Source organism: Palaemon carinicauda, chromosome 8 (genome assembly GCF_036898095.1).
Source record: "Palaemon carinicauda isolate YSFRI2023 chromosome 8, ASM3689809v2, whole genome shotgun sequence".
Taxonomy (NCBI): domain Eukaryota; kingdom Metazoa; phylum Arthropoda; class Malacostraca; order Decapoda; family Palaemonidae; genus Palaemon; species Palaemon carinicauda.
In genome coordinates, this window is record NC_090732.1 from 130,384,832 (window position 1) to 130,406,775 (window position 21,944).

General features: G+C 47.5%; 1 protein-coding gene across 1 annotated transcript in view; it reads left to right on the forward strand.

Moving 5' to 3' along the window:
* Window positions 1-21,944, forward strand: part of LOC137645925 (cleavage and polyadenylation specificity factor subunit 4-like) — a 74,669-nt gene that overhangs the window by 31,197 nt on the left and 21,528 nt on the right. The window contains exon 3 of the mRNA XM_068378978.1: window positions 9,101-9,290. Coding sequence (XP_068235079.1) covers window positions 9,101-9,290 — 190 coding nt within the window. The remainder of the gene's footprint in view (window positions 1-9,100; window positions 9,291-21,944) is intronic.

Consider the following 21,944-nt stretch of genomic DNA (forward strand, 5'->3'; position numbering starts at 1 on the left):
CATCTTTCACAGGTTTGTGGGTGGGGCTATTCGTATACACTCACCACCTGTCATTAACTCCTTGCCATGCCAATGATTTACCATCCCAACTCCACTAACATTTTGGAATGTAACTATGAAAAATACAATTGTTCCAACACAAATACTTACCTCGAACTACTTTCTTTGGAGTCACTTGTGATCTCTCTCTTTTGACCAAGGTTTTCGCGCCGTTACCCCCCTACTCCGTTCTCTACATAGGCCTACCCCCGCCGCCAAGGAATGCGCCCCGAGGGCAGGATTAGGGCAGGTCACTGCCTCTCTGGGTCATTCTCCTCATTAAGTTCCTTGGTCGTGAGCTGTTCACAGCTCACTCTCGTCTCTCTCGATCCTTTGTGCGCGTTTAGTGTTCCACGTGTTCCCAGCGTGGGGACTTGTGTTTTTTCGCAGTGCGTTCTTCTCAAGTGTTACCGTGCGTTCACCCTGTGTGTATCCCCAGTGTACTTAATAGCTCGCTTAGTGTTGTACCATTCGTGTGTGAACGATGGATCACGCTCGCCGTTGCCCTGGGCCTAGAGCCGGAAAGTCGTGTGGGGCTTTCCTCTCAAAGCCAGAGGTAGATCCTCACTCCCTTTGTTCCTCGTGTAGGGGGAAAGTTTGCTCCTCCGCGGACACATGTCCAGAGTGCGTAGGTTGGGATGATATTCAGTGGGTACGCTACGGTACTAAAAAGAAGAAATCTTCGAAGCGTTCCCCCAGGAAGATTAGTGTCGTATCTTCGTTACCGTCGGCTTCTCCGTCTCCTTCGCAGAGGAGAGGGCAAGAAGTCTCTAGTGTTGTGGAAGGTCAAGGCGTTCTTCCCAGGGAATCCAGTGCGAGGGAAGAACCAAGGGCGGGCCCCTCTAAGGCTAACGAAGGGCCCGGTAGTGCTTCGGGTGAGTCAGGCCTTGTGATGGGGGGCCACGCGTCCTCTGAAGACCCCTTATGGGGCAGTGTTGTAGTCTCAGAGTCCCCGCCGCCCTCGTGGGCCGGTGCGTCGGGCTCTCCCCCGCCAGGGGACAGCCAAACTAAAGTTCGCCGTCCGAGCAGCGATGCCTTCGGATGGAAGCTACCGAAGACGCCAGGGAGGTCGCCGCTGAGAATGGACGTGACCCTGGACCCCTGGCTCCCCTGCATGGAACGGTTGGACTCTTTTCCGATGATCTCCACGGCAGTTCCCGAGGATTTTCTCCAGCCCTCCATCTCGGGCACCCAGCGTCGGAGGAAATCCCCCGCGGATCACGCAAACAGCCGTTACGCGAGAAACGTGGCGTCGTCGGACTCGTCGGAAGTGGATTAGTCTTCCGAGGAGGAAGTCAGGGTGAAGCGTCGCAGGCGAAGGGAGCTGTCCGAGAGCGAACATTCCCGCTCTAGGTCAAGGTCGCGGGTTAGCAGGAAGCGCTCCCGCTCCCAGTCTCGTAAGTATAAGAGAAGTGTTTCTCCCGGGGGCGCCTGGGTCTACGTGCCTTCGGGAGAGTCCAAGATACTTCATTCACCAGACCATCGATCCAGCGAACGTGCGACTAGGCTGCCGCCCTCTATGCACAGCCTAGAACCGCGAGATCTGGCACGCAGAAAAGACCTCTCGAAGAGGCATAAGTCCTCGAGGCCTCCGGTTCACCCCGCCCAGCGGGGGGAAACGCGCTTCTTAGCAGGCAGCCTGGCCGAACCAGCCCAGCTGGTGCGGCCATCAAGTAGGAAGGAACGGTTCCCGTTGTCGGGTCAGCCCACCGGGACCGTGACCTCCGCTTCCAGAGCCATAGGGCAACCGAGGGCCCTCACTGAGCCGGCGGTACCCGCCTTGCCGCGGGAACCACCCACTTATGGAGCTCACTACCGTTGCAGGACTGCCCCCCTGGACCCAAGGGCTGGACGGCCGGTCTGCCTGACCAGCAACCCAGCGCCCCCACTCCAGGCCGAAGTCTCGGCTGACGGAGGAGAAGCTTCCCCGTCGGAGGACTCCGCCTATAGAAGAGTAGTGGGACTCATTAGAAGGCAGCATGGGATTACGGAACCCTCGGCTCCGAAGGGTGATTCCTGGAGGTCAAGCCTCCTTAGGATTACTCATCACGCCACCCTTCCGAAGTCTTCCCTGGCCCTTCCTCTTGCCCCAGACCTGGTACTAGGGCAGGAGTACATAGACAACTTGGTGGCCAGCAATGCGGAGGCCCCCAAGTCCCAGAGTGCCTCGAAACTGCTCCAGGGCCTCAAGGCGCAGGGTAAAGTGTACATTCCGGAAGGGCGTCGCCCAGGCCCCTGTAGAGTGGACCCAGCCTTGGACGTCCTAGGACAGGGCGGCTCAGACGAAAGGGCCTCTTCAGCCCCAGTTTGCTTCTCTCCTACGGAGGCCGCCATGATGGAGGAGATGTCGCGGGACCTAGTCAACGTCTCCTCATGGCTGGACTGGTGGGCCTCCACGTTAGTAAACGTCCAAGCCTCCGTCGACCCCGTAGATCCTGAACAGCAGAGCCTCCTGACGGACCTTCTCACCTCCGGGGGGAAGACACTTAAGTTTCTCTCGTATCAGGAGCTCGCCCTTACGGCCAACTGGGTCCTCCGTAAACGAGACACGGTCCTGGCTAAGGTATCTAGGAGGATCCCGGACAGAGAGGCCCGGGCCGTACGTAGCCTTCCCTTGTGGGGTGAGTCACTATTCCCATTGAAAGAACTGGAGAGCCTGATGGAGAAAGTGTCTAAGAGGAAGGAGGCCAACGTCCCCAGACCTGCGTCGTCTAAGAGACCTCCCTACAGGAGGGCCGCCTCAGATAGCGCCGTGACATCTCAGGCCGCCCCCAGCACTTCGAGGAGAGACGCCCCCTCTTCCTCCTCAACCCTCCCGCAGAGGAGCACCAGCTTCGTCTAGCTCCTTCAGGTCGGGTTACTCCGCCTCTAGGAGAGGCAGGTCAGGCCGCCCCTCTAGGAGAAGGTAGAGGGAGAGGCCCCTACTCCCGCCCAAGCCTCGGGTTGGGGGATGCCTCAGACCACATTGGCAAGCATGGAAGGCACAAGGAGCGGATCCTTGGACGGTGTCCGTCCTGAAGGAGGGCTACAGGCTTCCCTTCCTAGCGGATCCACCCCCTCTTATTCCAGCCAGCCAGACAGAATGGTTGGCCCCCAGGGACCCGATGAAGAGGGCCGCCTTTCAAGAGGAGATTTCCTCCATGTTGGAGAAGGGTGCCATGGAAGAGGTCCTTCTCCCAGGCCCAGGCTTCTACAGCCACCTGTTTCTGGTAGAGAAAGCAACGGGGGGGGTGGAGACCCGTGATAGACCTGTCGGCCCTCAACAAGTTCGTCAAGAAGACGGACTTCAAGATGGACACCCCAAAATCCTTCCTGCTGTCCTTGAGGGAGAAAGATTATATGATGACTGTCGACCTCAAGGACGCATACTTCCAGATCCCTGTCCACCCGTCGAGTCGGAAGTTCCTCCGGGTAAAATGGGGTCCCCAGATCCTACAGTTCAAGACCCTTTGCTTCGGCCTGTCGACGGCCCCTCAAGTGTTCACGAGGGTCTTCGCGACAGTCTCCGTGTGGGCTCACGAACGGGGTATCCGCCTCATCAGATACCTGGACGACTGGTTGCTCCTTTCCACCTCAAGGGCCCTCTTGGAGGAACAAGGGAGAAGCCTCCTCCAGTGTTGCAGGAATCTGGGGATCGTAATCAATCTGAAGAAGTCGAACTTAACCCCATCCAACAGAATGGGCTACTTGGGGATGACGTTGGATACCGTGCAGGGGAAGGTTTTCCCCTCGCAGGACAGGATACGGAACCTCAAGCACATCATTCAGCCGTTCCTGTCAGAACACTCCAGGAGGGCGGGAGATTGGCAGAGACTGATAGGTCACCTGGTCTCATTAGAGAAACTGGTTCCCCAAGGGAGGATGAGGCTCAGACCCATTCAATGGAACCTCAAGAGCCTCTGGTCCCAGACGGACTCGCAGAAAACATTAGTTCCAGTCCTTCCGGACACGAGAACCTCCCTGGAATGGTGGCACTGCCAGTCGAACTCCCTCAAGGGGATGCCCCTCTGGTCCAGTCCCCCCGAGTACCTCCTGTTCACAGACGCCTCCAACCAGGGGTGGGGGGCCCACCTTCTGGAAGAGACGGCACGGGGTACCTGGTCGGAAAGCGAAAAGCGTCTACACATCAATGTCCTAGAACTAAGAGCAGTTCAGAAGGTGTGTCTTCACTTTGCAAGTCGTCTAAAGGGAAACACCGTGGCATTAATGTGCGACAACGCCACGGTAGTGGCCTACATAAAGAAGCAAGGGGGCATGAGATCGAAGGAGCTGTGCGACCTCGCCATAGACATCCTGAATTGGGCAGACGAACAGCAAGTGGTGCTGCTGGCAAGGTTCATCCCCGGGAAGAAAAACGTTCTGGCCGACGGCCTCAGCAGAATAGGTCAAATAGTGGGGACAGAGTGGTCTCTACACCCAGAAGTAGCCAGACTCATCATTCAACGTTGGTGCTCCCCGGTGATGGACCTCTTTGCAACAAAGCTCAATGCCCAACTGCCGGTCTATTGCTCCCCGGTCCCAGACCAAAATGCAGCCCTAGAAGACGCCTTCCAGCACAAGTGGGACAACCTGGATGTGTACGCTTTCCCCCCCTTCACGTTGATAAGACAGGTGCTCAACAGAGTAAGGGCCGCCCGAAACCTAAAGAGGACTTTGGTAGCGCCCTGGTGGCCGGAGAGAGAGTGGTTCGCGGACCTAAAGGACCTAGCGAGCCAACCACCTTGGCCTCTGCCCGCCAGGTCAGACCTCCTGCAGCAACCGCACTTCTTCAAGCTCCACGACAACCCTCTCTCTCTTCGCCTTCACGCCTGGAGACTATCGAGCGGCTCCTGAAGAAGGAGGGGTACTCCACCACCACAGCTAAGAGAATGTCCCTATACCTGAGGAGATCCTCGACCGCGGTATACCAGGCGAAGTGGGCCTCCTTCACGAAGTGGTGCTCGGAGAAACACATTAGACCTCTTAAAGCTTCGGTCCCGGACATAGCGGAGTTTCTGGTGTATCTTAGAGATAAAGTGGGAATGTCAATTCCAGCCATTAAAGGAGTTCGAGCCGCCTTAGGCCAAGTCTTCCTCCTGAAGGGCATCGACCTGGGGACCTCGAGACACATAGCGATGCTGATCAGGAGTTTCGAGCAATCCTGCCCCCCTCAAGCTAGTAGAGTGCCCAGGTGGGACTTAGCCAAGGTCTTGAAGATGCTAAGTCGTCCCCCCTTTGAACCCCTGAAGGATATCGGAGACAAGGATCTCACCCTCAAGACCGTTTTCTTGCTAGCCTTAGCTTCCGCTAAGAGAGTGGGCGAGATCCATGGTCTGTCTTACGACGTTTCGCACTCCAAAGGGTGGAAAGAAGTATCCTTCAGGTTCGTACCCTCCTTTGTGGCTAAGACTCAGAACCCAGCAGTCTGGGACCCGAGGTTTGAAGGTTTCTTAATTCCTGCCATTCCCAAGACGGGCATTACGGAGGATTTGAAGTTATGCCCAGTACGGACGCTCAGGAAATACCTGGAAAGGACAGCTCACCTCCGACCAGGTATCAAAAACCTCTTCGTTTCCACAGGTGTTAATAGGAAGCAAGTTTCCAAGAACACCATTTCCTTCTGGCTGAGACAAATCATCGCTAGAACCTATGAAGAGGATAAAATGGCAGTGCCAGGCACTCCCCGGCCCCATGACATCAGGGGTCTGAGCACCTCCTTGGCCTTTGAGAGAAACATGGCGGTGGGGCAGATCCTACAGGCAGGCACTTGGTCGCACCAGTCAACCTTTACTGCCCACTACCTCAAGGATTATTCAAGGAAATCCTTGGACGGGTTCTCCATTGGGACAGTCATTGCCGCCCTCCAAGCTGTGTAGCGGTAAGGCCAGAGGCTGTCCTCAACGGTGAACACATTCTTCGCGACTACACTTCAGAGGAAATCGTCAGAAGAATTTTTTAAGAGGTGAGTCTTAGATAATAGCGTAAGGTTGCGCAGTTACCCTCACTCCCGCACTCTGATAGGCCCCCGCATTCCATAGCCCTCTAGGCCCTACGTGCCAAGTCAAGTGTCAGAATAGCACTCCCGCCTCCTAAAGTATAAGTCTCCAAAGAAAGTAGTTCGAGGTAAGTATTTGTGTTGGAACAAATCAAAAATTTTAAGTAATTTTTATTTTTCCTAACATACTTACCGAGAACTACTTTCGGGTAATGGCCCTCCCTTCCGTCCCCGAGTGCCATCCTGCCATTGCCAGGTTGGGCTATACGACGAACTTAATGAGGAGAATGACCCAGAGAGGCAGTGACCTGCCCTAATCCTGCCCTCGGGGCGCATTCCTTTGCGGCGGGGGTAGGCCTATGTAGAGAACGGAGTAGGGGGGTAACGGCGCGAAAACCTTGGTCGAAAGAGAGAGATCACAAGTGACTCCAAAGAAAGTAGTTCTCGGTAAGTATGTTAGGAAAAATAAAAATTACTTAAAATTTTTTATATTAATTGTAAAATTTTTTACTGTTTTTGTTTTTAATATTACCACTCTCCTTCCTCCTGGGAAGTGTGGTAGACAGTATTTCTGGGTCGACCTGTGGCGGCCGGTGAAAGAACTTATAGGCTCTTAAATACCCAACGGTTGCAGCTGGGAGCCTTATCTCTCCCCAGTGATCTTTTGTTCTTCCTTTCATTCCTTTCATCCATCTCTTTTCTTCTCCCTCCTACCCGCCACTCGCACCACGACGCCGCTTCCTTGGTGGTTCGTTAGCCCTAAGTTTATTACATATTAGGTTAATATGATTGTAACTATTATTGTGTACCGTAGTTATAGGGTTGGGATATTCTTAGCCATGTCAGTTTTGTTGCATGTTTGCTCTGATACTCAAAGGAGTCCCTGTTATCATGTTTGTTTAACCTTACTCTCACTATGCCCTGTGGCTAGTTTATGTTTATGCTTACTTACCTACACCAAGGGATACAGATCGTCGCCTATCTGGACGATTGGCTCATTTGGGCCCAGTCGCACCAGGAATGCAACAGAGCTACGTCGAAGGTACTCCATTTTCTCGCCAAACTGGGCTTCCAAGTCAACCTCCGGAAGTCCCGCCTACAACCATCAAGCCACTTCGAATGGTTAGGCATCCGTTGGGACCTTTCAAAGCACAGGCTCTCCCTTCCTCCCAAGAAGGTAAGGGAGATAGCTTCCAAGGTCAGGAACTTTCTCAAACACAAACAGGTGTCCAGAAGAGCTTTGGAACGAATCATCGGCCTTCTCCAATTTGCCTCACTGACCGATCTCCTATTAAAAGCCAAACTCAAAGACATCAATCGAGTTTGGAGAAAGAGAGCGACAATACCTTTAAGAGACAAGACCTCGAAGATCCCCTCTGTCTTGAAAATGAGACTACAACCATGGTCCGAACGGAGGAACCTCTCCAAATCGGTTCCTCTACAGTTCCCCTCTCCACAAGTGACAATTCATACCGACGCGTCTCTGAGTGGATGGGGGGGTTACTCCCAACATCAGATGTTTCAGGGCTCTTGGTCAACCGCCATGAGGCAGTTCCATATCAATGTTCTCGAAGCCATGGCGGTGTTCTTGACCCTGAAGAGAATCTCTCCTCCGAGGTCGACCCACATCAGAGTAGTCTCAGACAGCACGGCCGTAGTCCACTGCCTCAACAGAGGGGGGTCCAAATCACCCAACCTGAATCAGATCCTGGTCACTATCTTCGCCTTGGCAGCCGACAAAGACTGGTTCCTGTCAGCAACTCACCTAGCAGGAGTCCAGAATGTGATAGCAGACTCATTATCCAGGACGAGCCCACTGGAATCGGAGTGGTCCCTGGACATGCACTCCATCCGGTGGATACTCAGGCTGGTTCCAGGTCTCCAGGTAGATCTATTCGCGACCCGACTCAATCACAAACTCCCATGTTATGTGACACCGAACCTGGACCCTCAGGCTTATGCCATGGACGCATTAACCCTGGATTGGAACCATTGGCAGAAGATCTACTTATTCCCTCCAGTGAATCTTCTACTGAAAGTCTTGCACAAACTCCGCTCCTTCACAAAAGATCACCGGGGAGAGATAAGGCTCCCAGCTGCAACTGTTGGGTATTTAAGAGCCTGTAAGTTCTTTCACCGGGCGCCACAGGTCTCTCCCTAGAAATAGATTTTTCCTTCGTCAAAATCCCTTTATTACTCAAATACAATATCCATTGAAATTACAGAATTTGATAGTTTATTTTATTCTTTTAATCCTGATCTGTTTACTCTTCTGGTTGAGGCCCACTCCTCTGTCAGCCGGACCTTCCCAGCCTGCCTATTTCAAGTGGTCTTTTAGTTTATATTCTTAGTAACTTAAATAGTATGAGAACATCGAGTAAGGCAGAACTTTTGGATCATTAGTCAGAGGTTTAGCCTCTTAATGTAATCAAAAGATCCCTCACTCAATGTACCTTTTAGGCGAGAACATGGGTAGTTGAGAGCAAAAATTTCTCATCTTTATTTCAAGGCCCAAGAAGGTCACACATCAAAGATATTTGCGTTGTGAGTCCTAGGAAAGTATGGAAATATCTGATTTTAAAATAAATTTTTTAATGATATTTAAATAATCAACAGCATTTATTGCCAACATTTAGCACTAATGCTCTTATTAATTGTTAAGAGCATTTGTAACAAAAGACAATGCTCAGTGGAATAAACTGCAATAAATTTTCTTGAAAACAATCTAATTACAGTCTTAATAAAAGTAACATTAACAGAAGTAACTGAATTCAGATATGTAAAAGTTACTAAGTTTGAAACTATTATAATTTTTTTATAATACTACCAAACTCGCTCTTTATACGTAGTTGGAGGCGAGAAATCTTTATTTTGGTAAAGAAATTTCAGAAATTCTTAGATATGTAGCTCCAATATTATGTGAAAAATATAATATTGGTTTTTATCTAACCTTGTTTCCTTTTATTGTGAGAAAGATTGATACTATACTCTGGCTTTTATACCATTACTTTACAAGAGTTCACTGTAGAATGCAGTAAAGTATATATATTATTGTAACTTGTGTATTAATTATGATTTTGTTTGCAGATGCTTGTCATAATAAAGAGTGCCCCTTCTTACACATAAATCCAGATTTGAGAATAAAAGATTGTCCTTGGTATGACAGAGGCTTTTGTCGCCATGGACCTCAGTGCAGGAATCGCCACGTTCGTCGTGTTCTGTGCATGAACTACTTCTCTGGATTTTGCCCTGATGGTTCCAATTGCAAATTCATGCAGTTAGTTATTTTGTATTCAGTTCTTTATAATTATTGTGGGACAAGTATTTTTCAAATGGTGCCAATAGCCACATTTGTAATGTATTACAGTATAGGATTTTTATGAAGAGATATGCTTGAGAAAATCCAAACCTACCTTTAGGTATTTCTCTTCATTTTGGAATATGATATTTTTTGTTTTTAATTTATTTGTTGTAGCAACCATTTAGATATTTTTCATTCCACATGTTCTTACTTTGATACCTGAGTGACAAATTTCAATATTAAAATTTTTGGAAGCCCTGTCTTACGTCAGATCTCTCTTATTTTTTTAACTGTTAATGTATGACATGATTTTATCTGCTAAAGGGAAAGAACTTAGACTATAGACTATCCAAAATCAACATAACACTCAAGGGTTATTAATGTGGTTACTAGGTCAAGAAAATAATCATCGTGGTGTGAAGTGTCACTGGAGTATTTTTTTTATTACCTTGTAATCAGATAGGCTTTATATAGCTTTGTTCCAGCACACATATAAACTTTCGTCCTTAACATAGGAGAAGATAACAATGAAGGTGGAGTACACAGCTGTTAAAATTTTATAACGAGATATACACAATCCTGTTAGCAGTGAAGTACTGCCCATCGATGTTAGCAGAGAAGCAATGCCCCCGTGCTTGCTCACTGCCAATCCACTTTGATTTCTGCCATTTTGGGGAGAATGGATGTTCCCAATGACTAGCTGCTTTATTTTTTTTCACTTTTTCTTTTTAGAATGCTTGCGAGTGAGTGTCTTCGGTGGTGATCCTGTTAAAGATGCGGACTTGCCCAGGGGTGTCAGGTCAGAAGTGTAGCACCTTTATGTCTAAGAGGGAAACATCTTCATCCTTTATGCCCGTCATGCAGAGGACACTCCTGCAACCAGGCTTCTCCCTGTGATGAGTGTCGGGAGTGGCAATTCTCCCAGTGTGAGGCATACAGCAAGAGGAGGAAGAAGAGCTAAAATGGATTCTTTGCCCTCGGGGTCATTTTCAAGGTCAAAGAAGTTGCGAACTCTCTCCCATTCGTCCAGTGCGCTACTTTCCGACCCTTCCCCATCAGTCTCCTCCAGAGGCTGCTCGGATAAGAGTGGTGGCCTTTTAACATTAGGGCAAATATCAAGGCAGGAAGACCTTTTTGTTTCCCCCTAGCAAAATTGGAGGGCCTTCCTCTTGGGGAACCCAGTTTTTAGATGGACGATGCCTTACGACTGGTGTGGCCTTCCTTGTAGCTGCAGATCCCCCTCCAAGGAATGTCTGGTGCAGGCACTGTCTTTGGGAGCTAGGCAAGGAGAGTTTTGGTTCTTGCTGGAGTTGCCATCAGCTCGTCTTCCTCCAGAGCAGAGAAGAGAGAGTCTCTTCTTCTCTGTCTCATGCCCCCAAAGCCCACCATCACCTTTTCGGGTGCTTGACCTCCTCTTGAGCCTCTTGTAGGAGACACACTTGCTAATAAGTCTCCCTATTGCCCTCCTCCTGGGATGCGTATACATGTTAATGAAGCAATGCGCCTCTCAACATGCCCTCTGAGCTTGTTGGCACTTGGGAGCCTGACCTTGAGCATATGCGCAAATGTGTGTTCTCGCTCTCATATATAGGGCTCCCATTCACCCTACAGAAAGCTCAGAAGCACCAGCGCTTGAGCGCCCAGCTCTTCAGAGTTATCTCTTCATCGTCAGCAGTAGCACGTGTACAAGCATGTCCTGTCTCATGCCCTCTATAGTGATCGTGATTGCTGAGAGAGCCACCAATACATTGTTACCCATTGGAGCGTATTTGCTCCTGAGCACGATAGTTCACCTGTGTGTGTGTGCACCAGGCAACTCAGAACAATTTTCCCTCTCCTGCATCTTATGAGTGAGGAATAATCTTGTCATCTAATGGTGTGCTCAACAGTTAGGCAGTAGAATTGCCACAGATGTCAAGAGGTGATCCATCAGCACGTGGTCCTTGCACACTCACCATTAAAGCATAGGTTGAAGGTAACTACTGACACAGCAGGGCACTAATCTTGCTGTAATTCAAGCAAGATCCTATGCTTGCTTGCAGTCCTCATGCCTCCATGTTGGACTGCCATCCAGAATGCTCACCTGAGAGGGTTAAGGCACAAACTCCTCAGAGTTTTAATCCTCAATTTCAAGAATTTGGAATCATTCCAACCTAACTAGATTATAAAAGATGCAAACATCAGCGCCAAATGACTTCACCTCCTGTTGATACTTTCCGTCGTAGATTACATTGGAGCCCCAGATCACATACGTCGAAGAGTTTCGACCATCACTGATTGATAGAGACACTGTGTCTCACTCCCCCTCTCCTCACAGCCGTAGAAGGTATGATGAGGGATCCCGGCAGCCTCCTTCCAAATGGATGAAAGTCCATTTAGATCCAGAACATAAGACGTCAAGGGAAAGGAAGGCGACCACCAGTCTCCTCCCCTTGAGCTAGGACTCAAAGACCATGCCTAAAAATAGAATCTTTCGACTGGTCATGGACTTGAGGAGTTCACGAAGAGTCCAGTTTGGGGTTCCAATCTAACCCTTGGAAGAACACTGCGAAGAGCTCCTCTAGGTCTCGCTTCCCTCTCCGGGGAGAAGAGTGAGAATCTTATTTTGATTTTGAGCCCCCTCTACGCTGGGTACAGTGTCAGAGAGGGATGACCAGAAAGGCACAGACTACAATTCTTACGCCTCTGATGGCACTCTACCTCAGCTGCCCTGGCCAAAGACCCTTGATACAAAGGAGGGCAAATCAGAGTCCGCCTTCCTAGAGGTGCTTGCTAGCATCAGGAAGGTGAACATTCTCAGTGAAGCTCCTTGCTTCCCCCCTCCTCTCAGGGAATGAAGGCAGCTATAAGTAGACCAACAGGCTCCCTGTAACAGTGTACCTCTGTTGGAGCTTCCTTGGTTGCTTCTGGCCTCAGAAGCCCTTGATAAGGTAGATGCCTAGGTCACTTACTGCAGGGAGATTCTCTTAGATCATTCCTCCAGCATTTGCTTGTCAGAGGAAGTATTATAAAATCCAAGAAGCTTTCTCCCTCCCCTTGCTGCTTGATCCTGCAGTTTTCTGCATTAGCAATAGGGTATCATGGCAGATCGGTTAGCCTGCCAGCCTGTTATCTTTGTGGCTAATGACATCTTGAATACGGAGAGCACAGCCATGGCGACCATCTAGGCAGCCTCGTAGATTAATCATTGATCAGGTACTGTCAGTTTCCTTGTCAACACAGAGGATCTCACAGACCTCACAAGTGCAAGGCTTTCAAGAACATCGTTTTGAGGGGTGCCAGGGCCATAGAGTTCCTAATCCATCAGGGGCCAACTAGGTTCTAAAGGTGTGTGATGCCTCCTAAATTTCAAAGGCAGGTCACCCGTAACTAGGTCCTACTTCTTAGGAATGTGTCTGTCATGGGTCCCTCATTTTTCCAAATGGTGGATGTTGAGAATGGTGGCCGAGAAGAAGGGAAAGGCGAGCCAAGATTTGCTTTCGCACCGGGCTTTTCGCCTCTAGTCTTCACTCTGATTTTGGTCTGGGCACATGTCAACAGAATCTGTCTATTGCAATACCTAGACTATTGGCTAATATTAGTGGACACAGAGAAGACCTTCTTCTTCACCAAGACAGAGTTCTCTCATTCTTCCACGATCGGAAGATTGTGGTAAATTGGAAGAAGTTGGTTCTTTTGCCCAAACAAAGACATCTATACTCAGGGATGATCATCGACATGATCCTCAGGAGAATTTTTCCCATTACAGGATTGCATGGCACGCCTATGAGAGCTCATGAGTGTTTCCCCTTCCTTCTTCAATATCAGCTACAGGCACATAAGTGGTAGAGGTTGCAAGGTCATCTAGCGTCCTTGAAGCGGCTCATCCTGAACGGATGTTTCCGGATGTGTTCCATCCAATGGAAACTGAAACATCACTGGTCTCAGGGCACCACCTCCCCTTGGAATGCAAGTTCTTGTAGAGGAAGAGCACAGATGAGACGTGGATTGGTTGGATGGAGCCAATCTTCTGAAGGGCTCAGCCCCTCCTCTTACTGCCCCCAGAACTTCTATTCACAGATGCATTGAAGGAAGGGTTGTGGACACACCTCCTGTAACATCAGGTGTCAGGATGATGGTCAGATGAGGAACGTCAGTAATACATCGGAGTTTTAGAGCTCAAAGCAGCTCTAATTGCTCTCTAACACTTTTGCCTTCTAGTGCCGGCCACTCATTGGTTTTGATATGCAACACCACCAAGGTGGCTTAAATAAACAAGCCAGACCCAGAGGCAGTGTTCGAGGAGCCTTTTCAATATCCTTGGGATGGTCTCGACGTTTACGATTTTCCACCATTCTGCCTAATAAGGTGTGTACTGTATATTATTGAAGCACTACTTTATTGATTTTGGTAATGAAAAGCTACTTTCCATATTCTTCCAAAATAGCAGATTACATTAAGGTAATTCACATATGGTAGACCATAATGAATGTAAAATCATTATGCAATACCTTGAAGATATAAAATTTAACTTTCTCAACAATTGTCATGTATGGTTACAAGTCTGGGATGGAAACAAATCAACCAAGGAAAATTTGACACGAGAAACGTTTACTGCTTTGAAACACACAACACATGGACTTATAGAGCTTACAAATTACTGTATTTCTGAATGGAAAATGCAGTACATTATTGATGGCAAATTCCTAACTGATAATCTGGAAGAAAGATTTAGTAAGTGGTGTCAGCTCTTGGGTGGCAATTACAGTATAACATATTAGTGTGCCAAGTTTTTGAATTTGAGAGGAGATAAAACTAAGAATTATATCTATTCCCAGATACACTTTACCTCCTAATGGCAAGTTTGTAAATTTCACTGAATTTTAGGAAATTAAGTTGGAAGAAAGGAATTTTTGTGTGATGAGCACATAAATTTTGGGGACTTTGATTTTAATATCGAGCTGGAAGATTTTGACGAATTTGAAGAAGTTATTCCATTTATAGTTGATTTAGCTGGTTACTGCTGTTTCTCAGTTAACAAGAAAATAAAATGTTCATTTTGCAAAGAGCTTACGACCCATTTGAGTGATGGAGAACTTCCCCAAACTTATAGTTATACAAACAATGTCAACAGAAGTTCCCTATTACAGCCAGGTGCTATAACTTTGAACATTATCATCTATAGTTATGTAATTCTGATTAAAATAACAAAAATAAAAATCTTTCTAGGGTAATCCATCCATATACCAAAGGCACTTCCCCCAATTTTAGGGGGTAGCCGACATCAATAAGAAACAAAACAAAAAAGGGGACCTCTACTCTCTACGTTCCTCCAGCCTAACCAGGGACTCAGCCGAGTTCAGCTGGTACTGCTAGGGTGCCACAGCCCAACCTCCCACATTTCCACCACAGATGAAGCTTCATACTGCTGAGTCCCCTACTGCTGCTACCTCCGCGGTCATCTAAGGCACCGGAGGAAGCAGCAGGGCCTACCGGAACTGCGTCACAATCGCTCGCCATTCATTCCTATTTCTAGCACGCTCTCTTGCCTCTCTCACATCTATCCTCCTATCACCCAGAGCTTTCTTCACACCATCCATCCACCCAAACCTTGGCCTTCCTCTTGTACTTCTCCCATCAACTCTTGCATTCATCACCTTCTTTAGCAGACAGCCATTTTCCATTCTCTCAACATGGCCAAACCACCTCAACACATTCATATCCACTCTAGCCGCTAACTCATTTCTTACACCCGTTCTCACCCTCACCACTTCGTTCCTAACCCTATCTACTCGAGATACACCAGCCATACTCCTCAGACACTTCATCTCAAACACATTCAATTTCTGTCTCTCCATCACTTTCATTCCCCACAACTCCGATCCATACATCACAGTTGGTACAATCACTTTCTCATATAGAACTCTCTTTACATTCATGCCCAACCTTCTATTTTTTACTACTCCCTTAACTGCCCCCAACACTTTGCAACCTTCTTTGACTCTCTGACGTACATCTGCTTCCACTCCACCATTTGCTGCATCAACAGACCCCAAGTACTTAAACTGATCCACCTCCTCAAGTAACTCTCCATTCAACATGACATTCAACCTTGCACCACCTTCCCTTCTCGTACATCTCATAACCTTACTCTTACCCACATTAACTCTCAACTTCCTTCTCTCACACACCCTTCCAAATTCTGTCACTAGTCGGCCAAGCTTCTCTTCTGTGCCTGCTAACAGTACAGTATCATCCGCAAACAACAACTGATTTACCTCCCATTCATGATCATTCTCGCCTACCAGTTTTAATCCTCGTCCAAGCACTCGAGCATTCACCTCTCTCACCACTCCATCAACATACAAGTTAAACAACCTCGGCGACATCACACATCCCTGTCTCAGCCCCACTCTCACCGGAAACCAATCGCTCACTTCATTTCCTATTCTAACACATGCTTTACTACCTTTGTAGAAACTTTTCACTGCTTGCAACAACCTTCCACCAACTCCATATAACCTCATCACATTCCACATTGCTTCCCTATCAACTCTATCATATGCTTTCTCCAGATCCATAAACGCAACATACACCTCCTTACCTTTTGCTAAATATTTCTCGCATATCTGCCTTACTGTAAAAATCTGATTCATACAACCCCTACCTCTTCTAAAACCACCCTGTACTTCCAAGATTGCATTCTCTGTTTTATCCTTAATCCTATTAATCAGTACTCTACCATACACTTTTCCAACTACACTCAACAAACTAATACCTCTTGAATTACAACACTCATGCACATCTCCCTTACCCTTATATAGTGGTACAATACATGCACAGACCCAATCTACTGGTACCATTGACAACACAAAACACACATTAAACAATCTCACCAACCATTCAAGTACAGTCACACCCCCTTCCTTCAACATCTCAGCTTTCACACCATCCATACCAGATGCTTTTCCTACTCTCGTTTCATCTAGTGCTCTCCTCACTTCCTCTATTGTAATCTCTCTCTCATTCTCATCTCCCATCACTTGCACCTCAACACCTGGAACAGCAATTATATCTGCCTCCCTATTATCCTCAACATTCAGCAAACTTTCAAAATATTACGCCCACCTTTTCCTTGCCTCCTCTCCTTTTAACAACCTTCCATTTCCATCTTTCACTGTCTCTTCAATTCTTGCGCCGGCCTTCCTTACTCTCTTCACTTCTTTCCAAAACTTCTTCTTATTCTCTTCATATGACTGACCTAGTCCCTGACCCCACCTCAGGTCAGCTGCCCTCTTTGCCTCACGTACCTTGCGCTATACTTCCACCTTTTTCTCTCTATATTTTTCATACTTCTCTATACTATTACTCTGCAGCCATTCTTCAAAAGCCCTCTTTTTCTCTTCCACTTTTACCTTCACTCCTTCATTCCACCATTCACTGCCCTTCCTCATGCTGCCTCCAACAACCTTCTTGCCACATACATCACTTGCAATCCCAACAAAATTTTCTTTTGCTAACTTCCACTCCTCTAAATTACCAGTTTCTCTTACTCTCACCTCGTCATATGCCATTTTCAACCTTTCCTGATATTTACTTTTTACCCCCGGTTTTATTAGCTCTTCAACCCTCACTAGCTCCCTTTTACATCCACCTACTCTATTCCCCCACTCTTTTGCTACAACTAATTTTCCTTCCACCAAAAAATGATCAGACATACCGTTAGCCATACCCCTAAACACGTGCACGTCTTTCAATCTTCCAAAAATTCTTTTAGTTATCAACACATAATCCATTAATGCCCTTTCTACTACTCTTCCATTTGCCACTCTTACCCATGTATACTTATTTTTATCTTTCTTTTTAAAAAAGCTAGCACTTATTACCATCTCTTGTTCAACACACATATCTACCAGTCTCTCACCACTCTCATTTTCACCTGGTACGCCATACTTCCCAATGACACCTTCTACCTCTCCAGCGCCCACTCTAGCATTTAAGTCACCCATGACAACTACATAATTCCTTCTACCAAGTCCTTCTACACACCTAGTTAATTCATTCCAGAACTCATTCCGCTCTTCTTCACTTTTCTCACTACCTGGCCCATACGCACTGACAAACGCCCAACATTCCCTACCCAACCTAACCCTTACCCACATTAACCTAGATGATATCTCCTTCCATTCCACTACTTTACCTGTCATCCATTCACTCAGCAATAAAGCCACACCCTCTCTCGCTTTTCCCCTTTCAATCCCAGACACTCTACCAGACATTTCACCAAACACCACTTCACCCTTTCCTTTCATCTTTGTCTCACACAAGGCCAATACATCCATCCTTCTACTTCTAAACATACTTCCAATCTCACATCTTTTACTCTCTATCGTACTACATCCACGCACATTCAAACACCCCAAAACTAGAGTGCGGGGAGCAGTCACTCTCCCCCCAGCTCCATCTCTTTGTTGCTGTCTCACAGGATTTTTTTATACAGGAGAGGGGGTTCCCAGCCCCCTCGTCCCGTCCCTTTTAGTCGCCTCTTACGACACGCAGGGATAACGTTGGCGCTATTCTAATTGTTTTATGTCCCCGCGGCCACAGGGGGTAATGAATCGGCAAAATATTGCTTTAGCATTGACAATGAAAGCACTTAAGGATGATGACAATCAATTCCCCTCTGATGTATGTGATCCAGGTCATAGCACAGAAAAATTGAAAAATGCATGTTTTGGCATCAACAAATTTATCATTGAAGAATATTTGTAAATTGGTACATGGTAGAAGTGCAGAAAAAAAGAAAGCTGCAGACTGTAACTTCCAATGCCAATTAAGGGATTTTGACGAAGGAAAAATCTATTTCTGGGCTCGACCTGTGTCGCTCCATGAAATACTCCTTATAGCACCATTTCTAAGGTATAAATACTGCTAAATATACCAGAGAAAAAAGTTGCATGGAATGCCAGGAATAAATCCAGCTCGCTCACTCTAATTGAGTGTCGGTATAATAACTGGGGCTTGTTAGAACCACGACCAGAGGTCCCTCACCAGTTAGTCCTCTCCTTCCTCAATATCCCCCGATACTACGAGGTGCCGTTCTACATCCGACTACTGCCCTCTACTATGACTATCCTCCCCCCACCCCTACCACTTCCCACGCTTCTTCTCCTATTCCTTTCTAGCACCAGTGAGATTCAGACGTGTTGTTTTCATAGCTTTGAGTTTCAGTGTTTTTGAAAATGTCAGACATTTTGGAGATCCCTGCTCCCAAGTTGAGTATTGTAATTGTCTTTTGATAATTCTAGGTAGCGACTCACGTAGCAATGGTATTTTTATAATCATGATTATTGTTATTTTTATTACATTCTTCTGTAATAACACTATGATCAAGTTTCTCCATTGTACATTTTTCTCTTAATAAATGTCTTAATATAGGAACCATTTTCCTTTCCCTGATTTGATTACCTCCAATATAAAAAACTTCACCCTTTCATGATCAAAGGGCTATTAATAATAAATAAGTTATTGAAGATTAGAAAACCAGTGATAGTAAGATATCTTAACATTGAGATATCCTTGACCATATGAGAAGCAAACAGTAGTGATTATTATGGAAAAGGTCACTCACAACTGTGGTCATGTCCTCAAGCTGTCTATGTCACAATCCAGTGACCAAGCCTCCTCTGTAAGTGACTTTGGTTGGACCTCTTTTTCTTGGGACCTGAGGGGGCTGATCAGTAGTTATCTAGCACTCTCAGCTCCCTCACAGGACTTAGTCTGCATCCTGTCTAAGTTAAGGTGTTTGGCTGAAGTCTTGTGAAGAGGTAGAATAACTGGCTTCTCTACTTCTTCCTTGTTCTTCTCTCAAGGGGATGCAGCAGCCACAATCATTACTTGCTAGTCGGACGGCTGATGCATGCAAGTTCAATGAAGAAGTACATTTCCTGCAAAATACATCTTCCAAGAAGCAACTCCTCCATCATCTTGTAAGAGGGAGGATGAGTTGGTGTCTTAGCATATATTTCTTTATGTGCCAGGTTGAACACTGCCAAATATATCTCTTTGTTCTGTAACTGGAATACAAACCACACTATTTATTAGGGGTTATACTTTCGGCAGAGCTGAAATGACGAGCTATTAAAATTTAGCGAGGGTTAACTACCCACACCGCTAGTTAGCGGGAGAAGGGGGGGTAGCTTGCTACCACTCCCGTTCACACACCTGTGATTTAGTCACTTGACTTTTGGCTCGGATCGGGAGCGGTTGTTTCCTCTCTCCCTCCTCACCTATTCTGGACTGCCATTGATTTTTGTCTTTTAACTTACTTTTTCTTATACTTGTATATATATGAAAACATTCTTAATGTTTATGTATATATATATATATATGTGTATAGAAATGTGATAAGTTTCTTTTTCAGTGTTTGTGCTGTGTGTGATACATATACGACAACGACACTTGCGTACATTAGCAAGGCCAGCACAGTTCCACTTCGTGGGGAACGACCTCTCCCTCTCTGGTCCATCGGTCCTCCCGTCAGCATATGAACATTAACTCGGCCGCTGCAGGGGAATCGTCATCGCCGTAGGGAATTTGTTAAATCCTAGACCCTCTTCATTCAACTATTGTCTTTGCCTTTTCCCTTTTCCTACAGGAAACATGGATTTCTGAGCGAAGGGAATGTGGCCTCTCAAAGATTGACTACGGTCTTTCTCTTCTCGAGGTCATTCACCTTTACAACAACAGTGTACTATTGGGGAAGCTCCTTTCCCGTGGCCGGGTTAAGTTGCTCTTTCGATTGTTTGTCTCAATTATTTTTAGTGAAGATATAATTGTATTTTAACTTTTCAGCTTATCTCCGTGGGGAACACTTCACTTCAGAGGATCAGTGGTTCTCACTATTATTGAATATTTTCAGATGATTTAAATAAGTGTAATTCTGTTTTTATTATAGTTACTCTGCTCCCCCCTTCTCCCGTGGATGTCGACTGGGGAAGGAAGGGCGCAATACTTAATTTTATGTTGTTCCCTCAGGGTTCCTCTTTGGAGTTCCTCCGTAGAGAATTTGTTAAATAATTAATTTTTTTTTTTTGTCGGCGCAATACTTATTTTATGTTGTTCCCTCAGGGTTCCTCTTTGGAGTTCCTCCCTAGGGAATTTCTGTTAAATAATTAATTTAATTTTTTCCCAGTTAATTATGCAGTTTTTCTTCGTTCGACTAAGAGTGCCGACGAAGCAGAGCTGTTATGTTCATGCATGGGGAATCTGCTGTCACTGCCGTCCCTCAGAGGACGTCGTCATGGGCGTCATCCTTTCTCTTAGAAGTACTCCCGTGACAACATGACCAGCACTTCAGATCATCTTAGAACACTAAAGGAGGTTCTACTCCAGGGGTTGGACAACTTCCCTTCCGGGGGAAGTTTCCTCCCCAGGTGTGAGGTTGTTTCTCCCTTCAGAGGGAGAACTTCCCACATCTTAATAAATTCATCGTCTCCGACTGCTGTTGCTGCCTTCGCTCAGACTTCTCTCCCCCCTTGCCGAGTTTCTCTTCCTTCAGGGGCGGAGCACGGTCTTGACAAGTCTCTTCTACGAAGTGCTTACCTCTCTCGTTCGCAAGAGAGACCCCTCATAGAGACTCCTCTTCGGAGGATAGCTACTGTTAAAGGTCAGCTTGCTGATCCACCGGCCCTCAATGGGCGTCTTCTAGTCTCTTCTACGAAGTGTTCTCTCTCGTTCGCGAGAGAGACCACTCATAGAGACAACTCTTCGGAGGATCGCTACTGTTAAAGGTCAGCTTGCTGATCCACCGGCCCTCATGGGCGTCATCATGGGTGTCATCAAGTCTCTTCTACGAAAAACTCACATGGCCACTCATAGAGACACCTCTTCGGAGGATCAAGCAGACCTACCAAGGCCTACCGATCTACAGCGCAACCTTGCGCTGCAACGCAGTCCTTTGGACTTCGGTCCTGGACTCTCAACGCGGACCTTTTTACTGTCCCCATCGGTGGATGCTCGCCCTTCCAAAGGGCACATCCCAGTTCCTAATCATCCTGCCAGCTGACCTACCGATCTACCAGCGCAACCTTGCGCTGCAACGTAGTCCTTTGGACTTCGGTCCTGGACTCTAACGCGGACCTTTTTACGGTCCCCATCGGTGGATGCTCGCCCTTCCAAAGGGCACATCCCAGTTACTGATCGTCCTGCCAGCTGACCTGCCAACCTACTAGCGCTACCTTCACTCGCACGCCAACAGTCTCCTGTGCGCGCGCCCTCCGACAGTCTTCCGCGCGCGGGCGCCAATGGTCTCCCCCGTGCGCGCGAGCCGACGATCTTCTGTGTGCGGGCGCCGATGATTTTCCGCACGCGTGCCAACAGTCTTGCGCGCGTGCGCCGACAATCTTCCGCGCATGGGCACCGATTGTCTCCCGTGCGCGCAGGCGCCGATTATCTCCCGCGCGCGCAGCCGCCGATTATCTCCCGCGCGCGCAGCCGCCGATTATCTCCCGCGCGCGCAGACGCCGATTATCTCCCGCGCGCTCAGACGCCGATTATCTCCCGCGCGCACGGGCGCCGATTGTTTCCCGCGCACCGATGATTTTCCGCGCTCGCGCCAACGATCTTCTGCGCACGCCCACCGATTGTCTC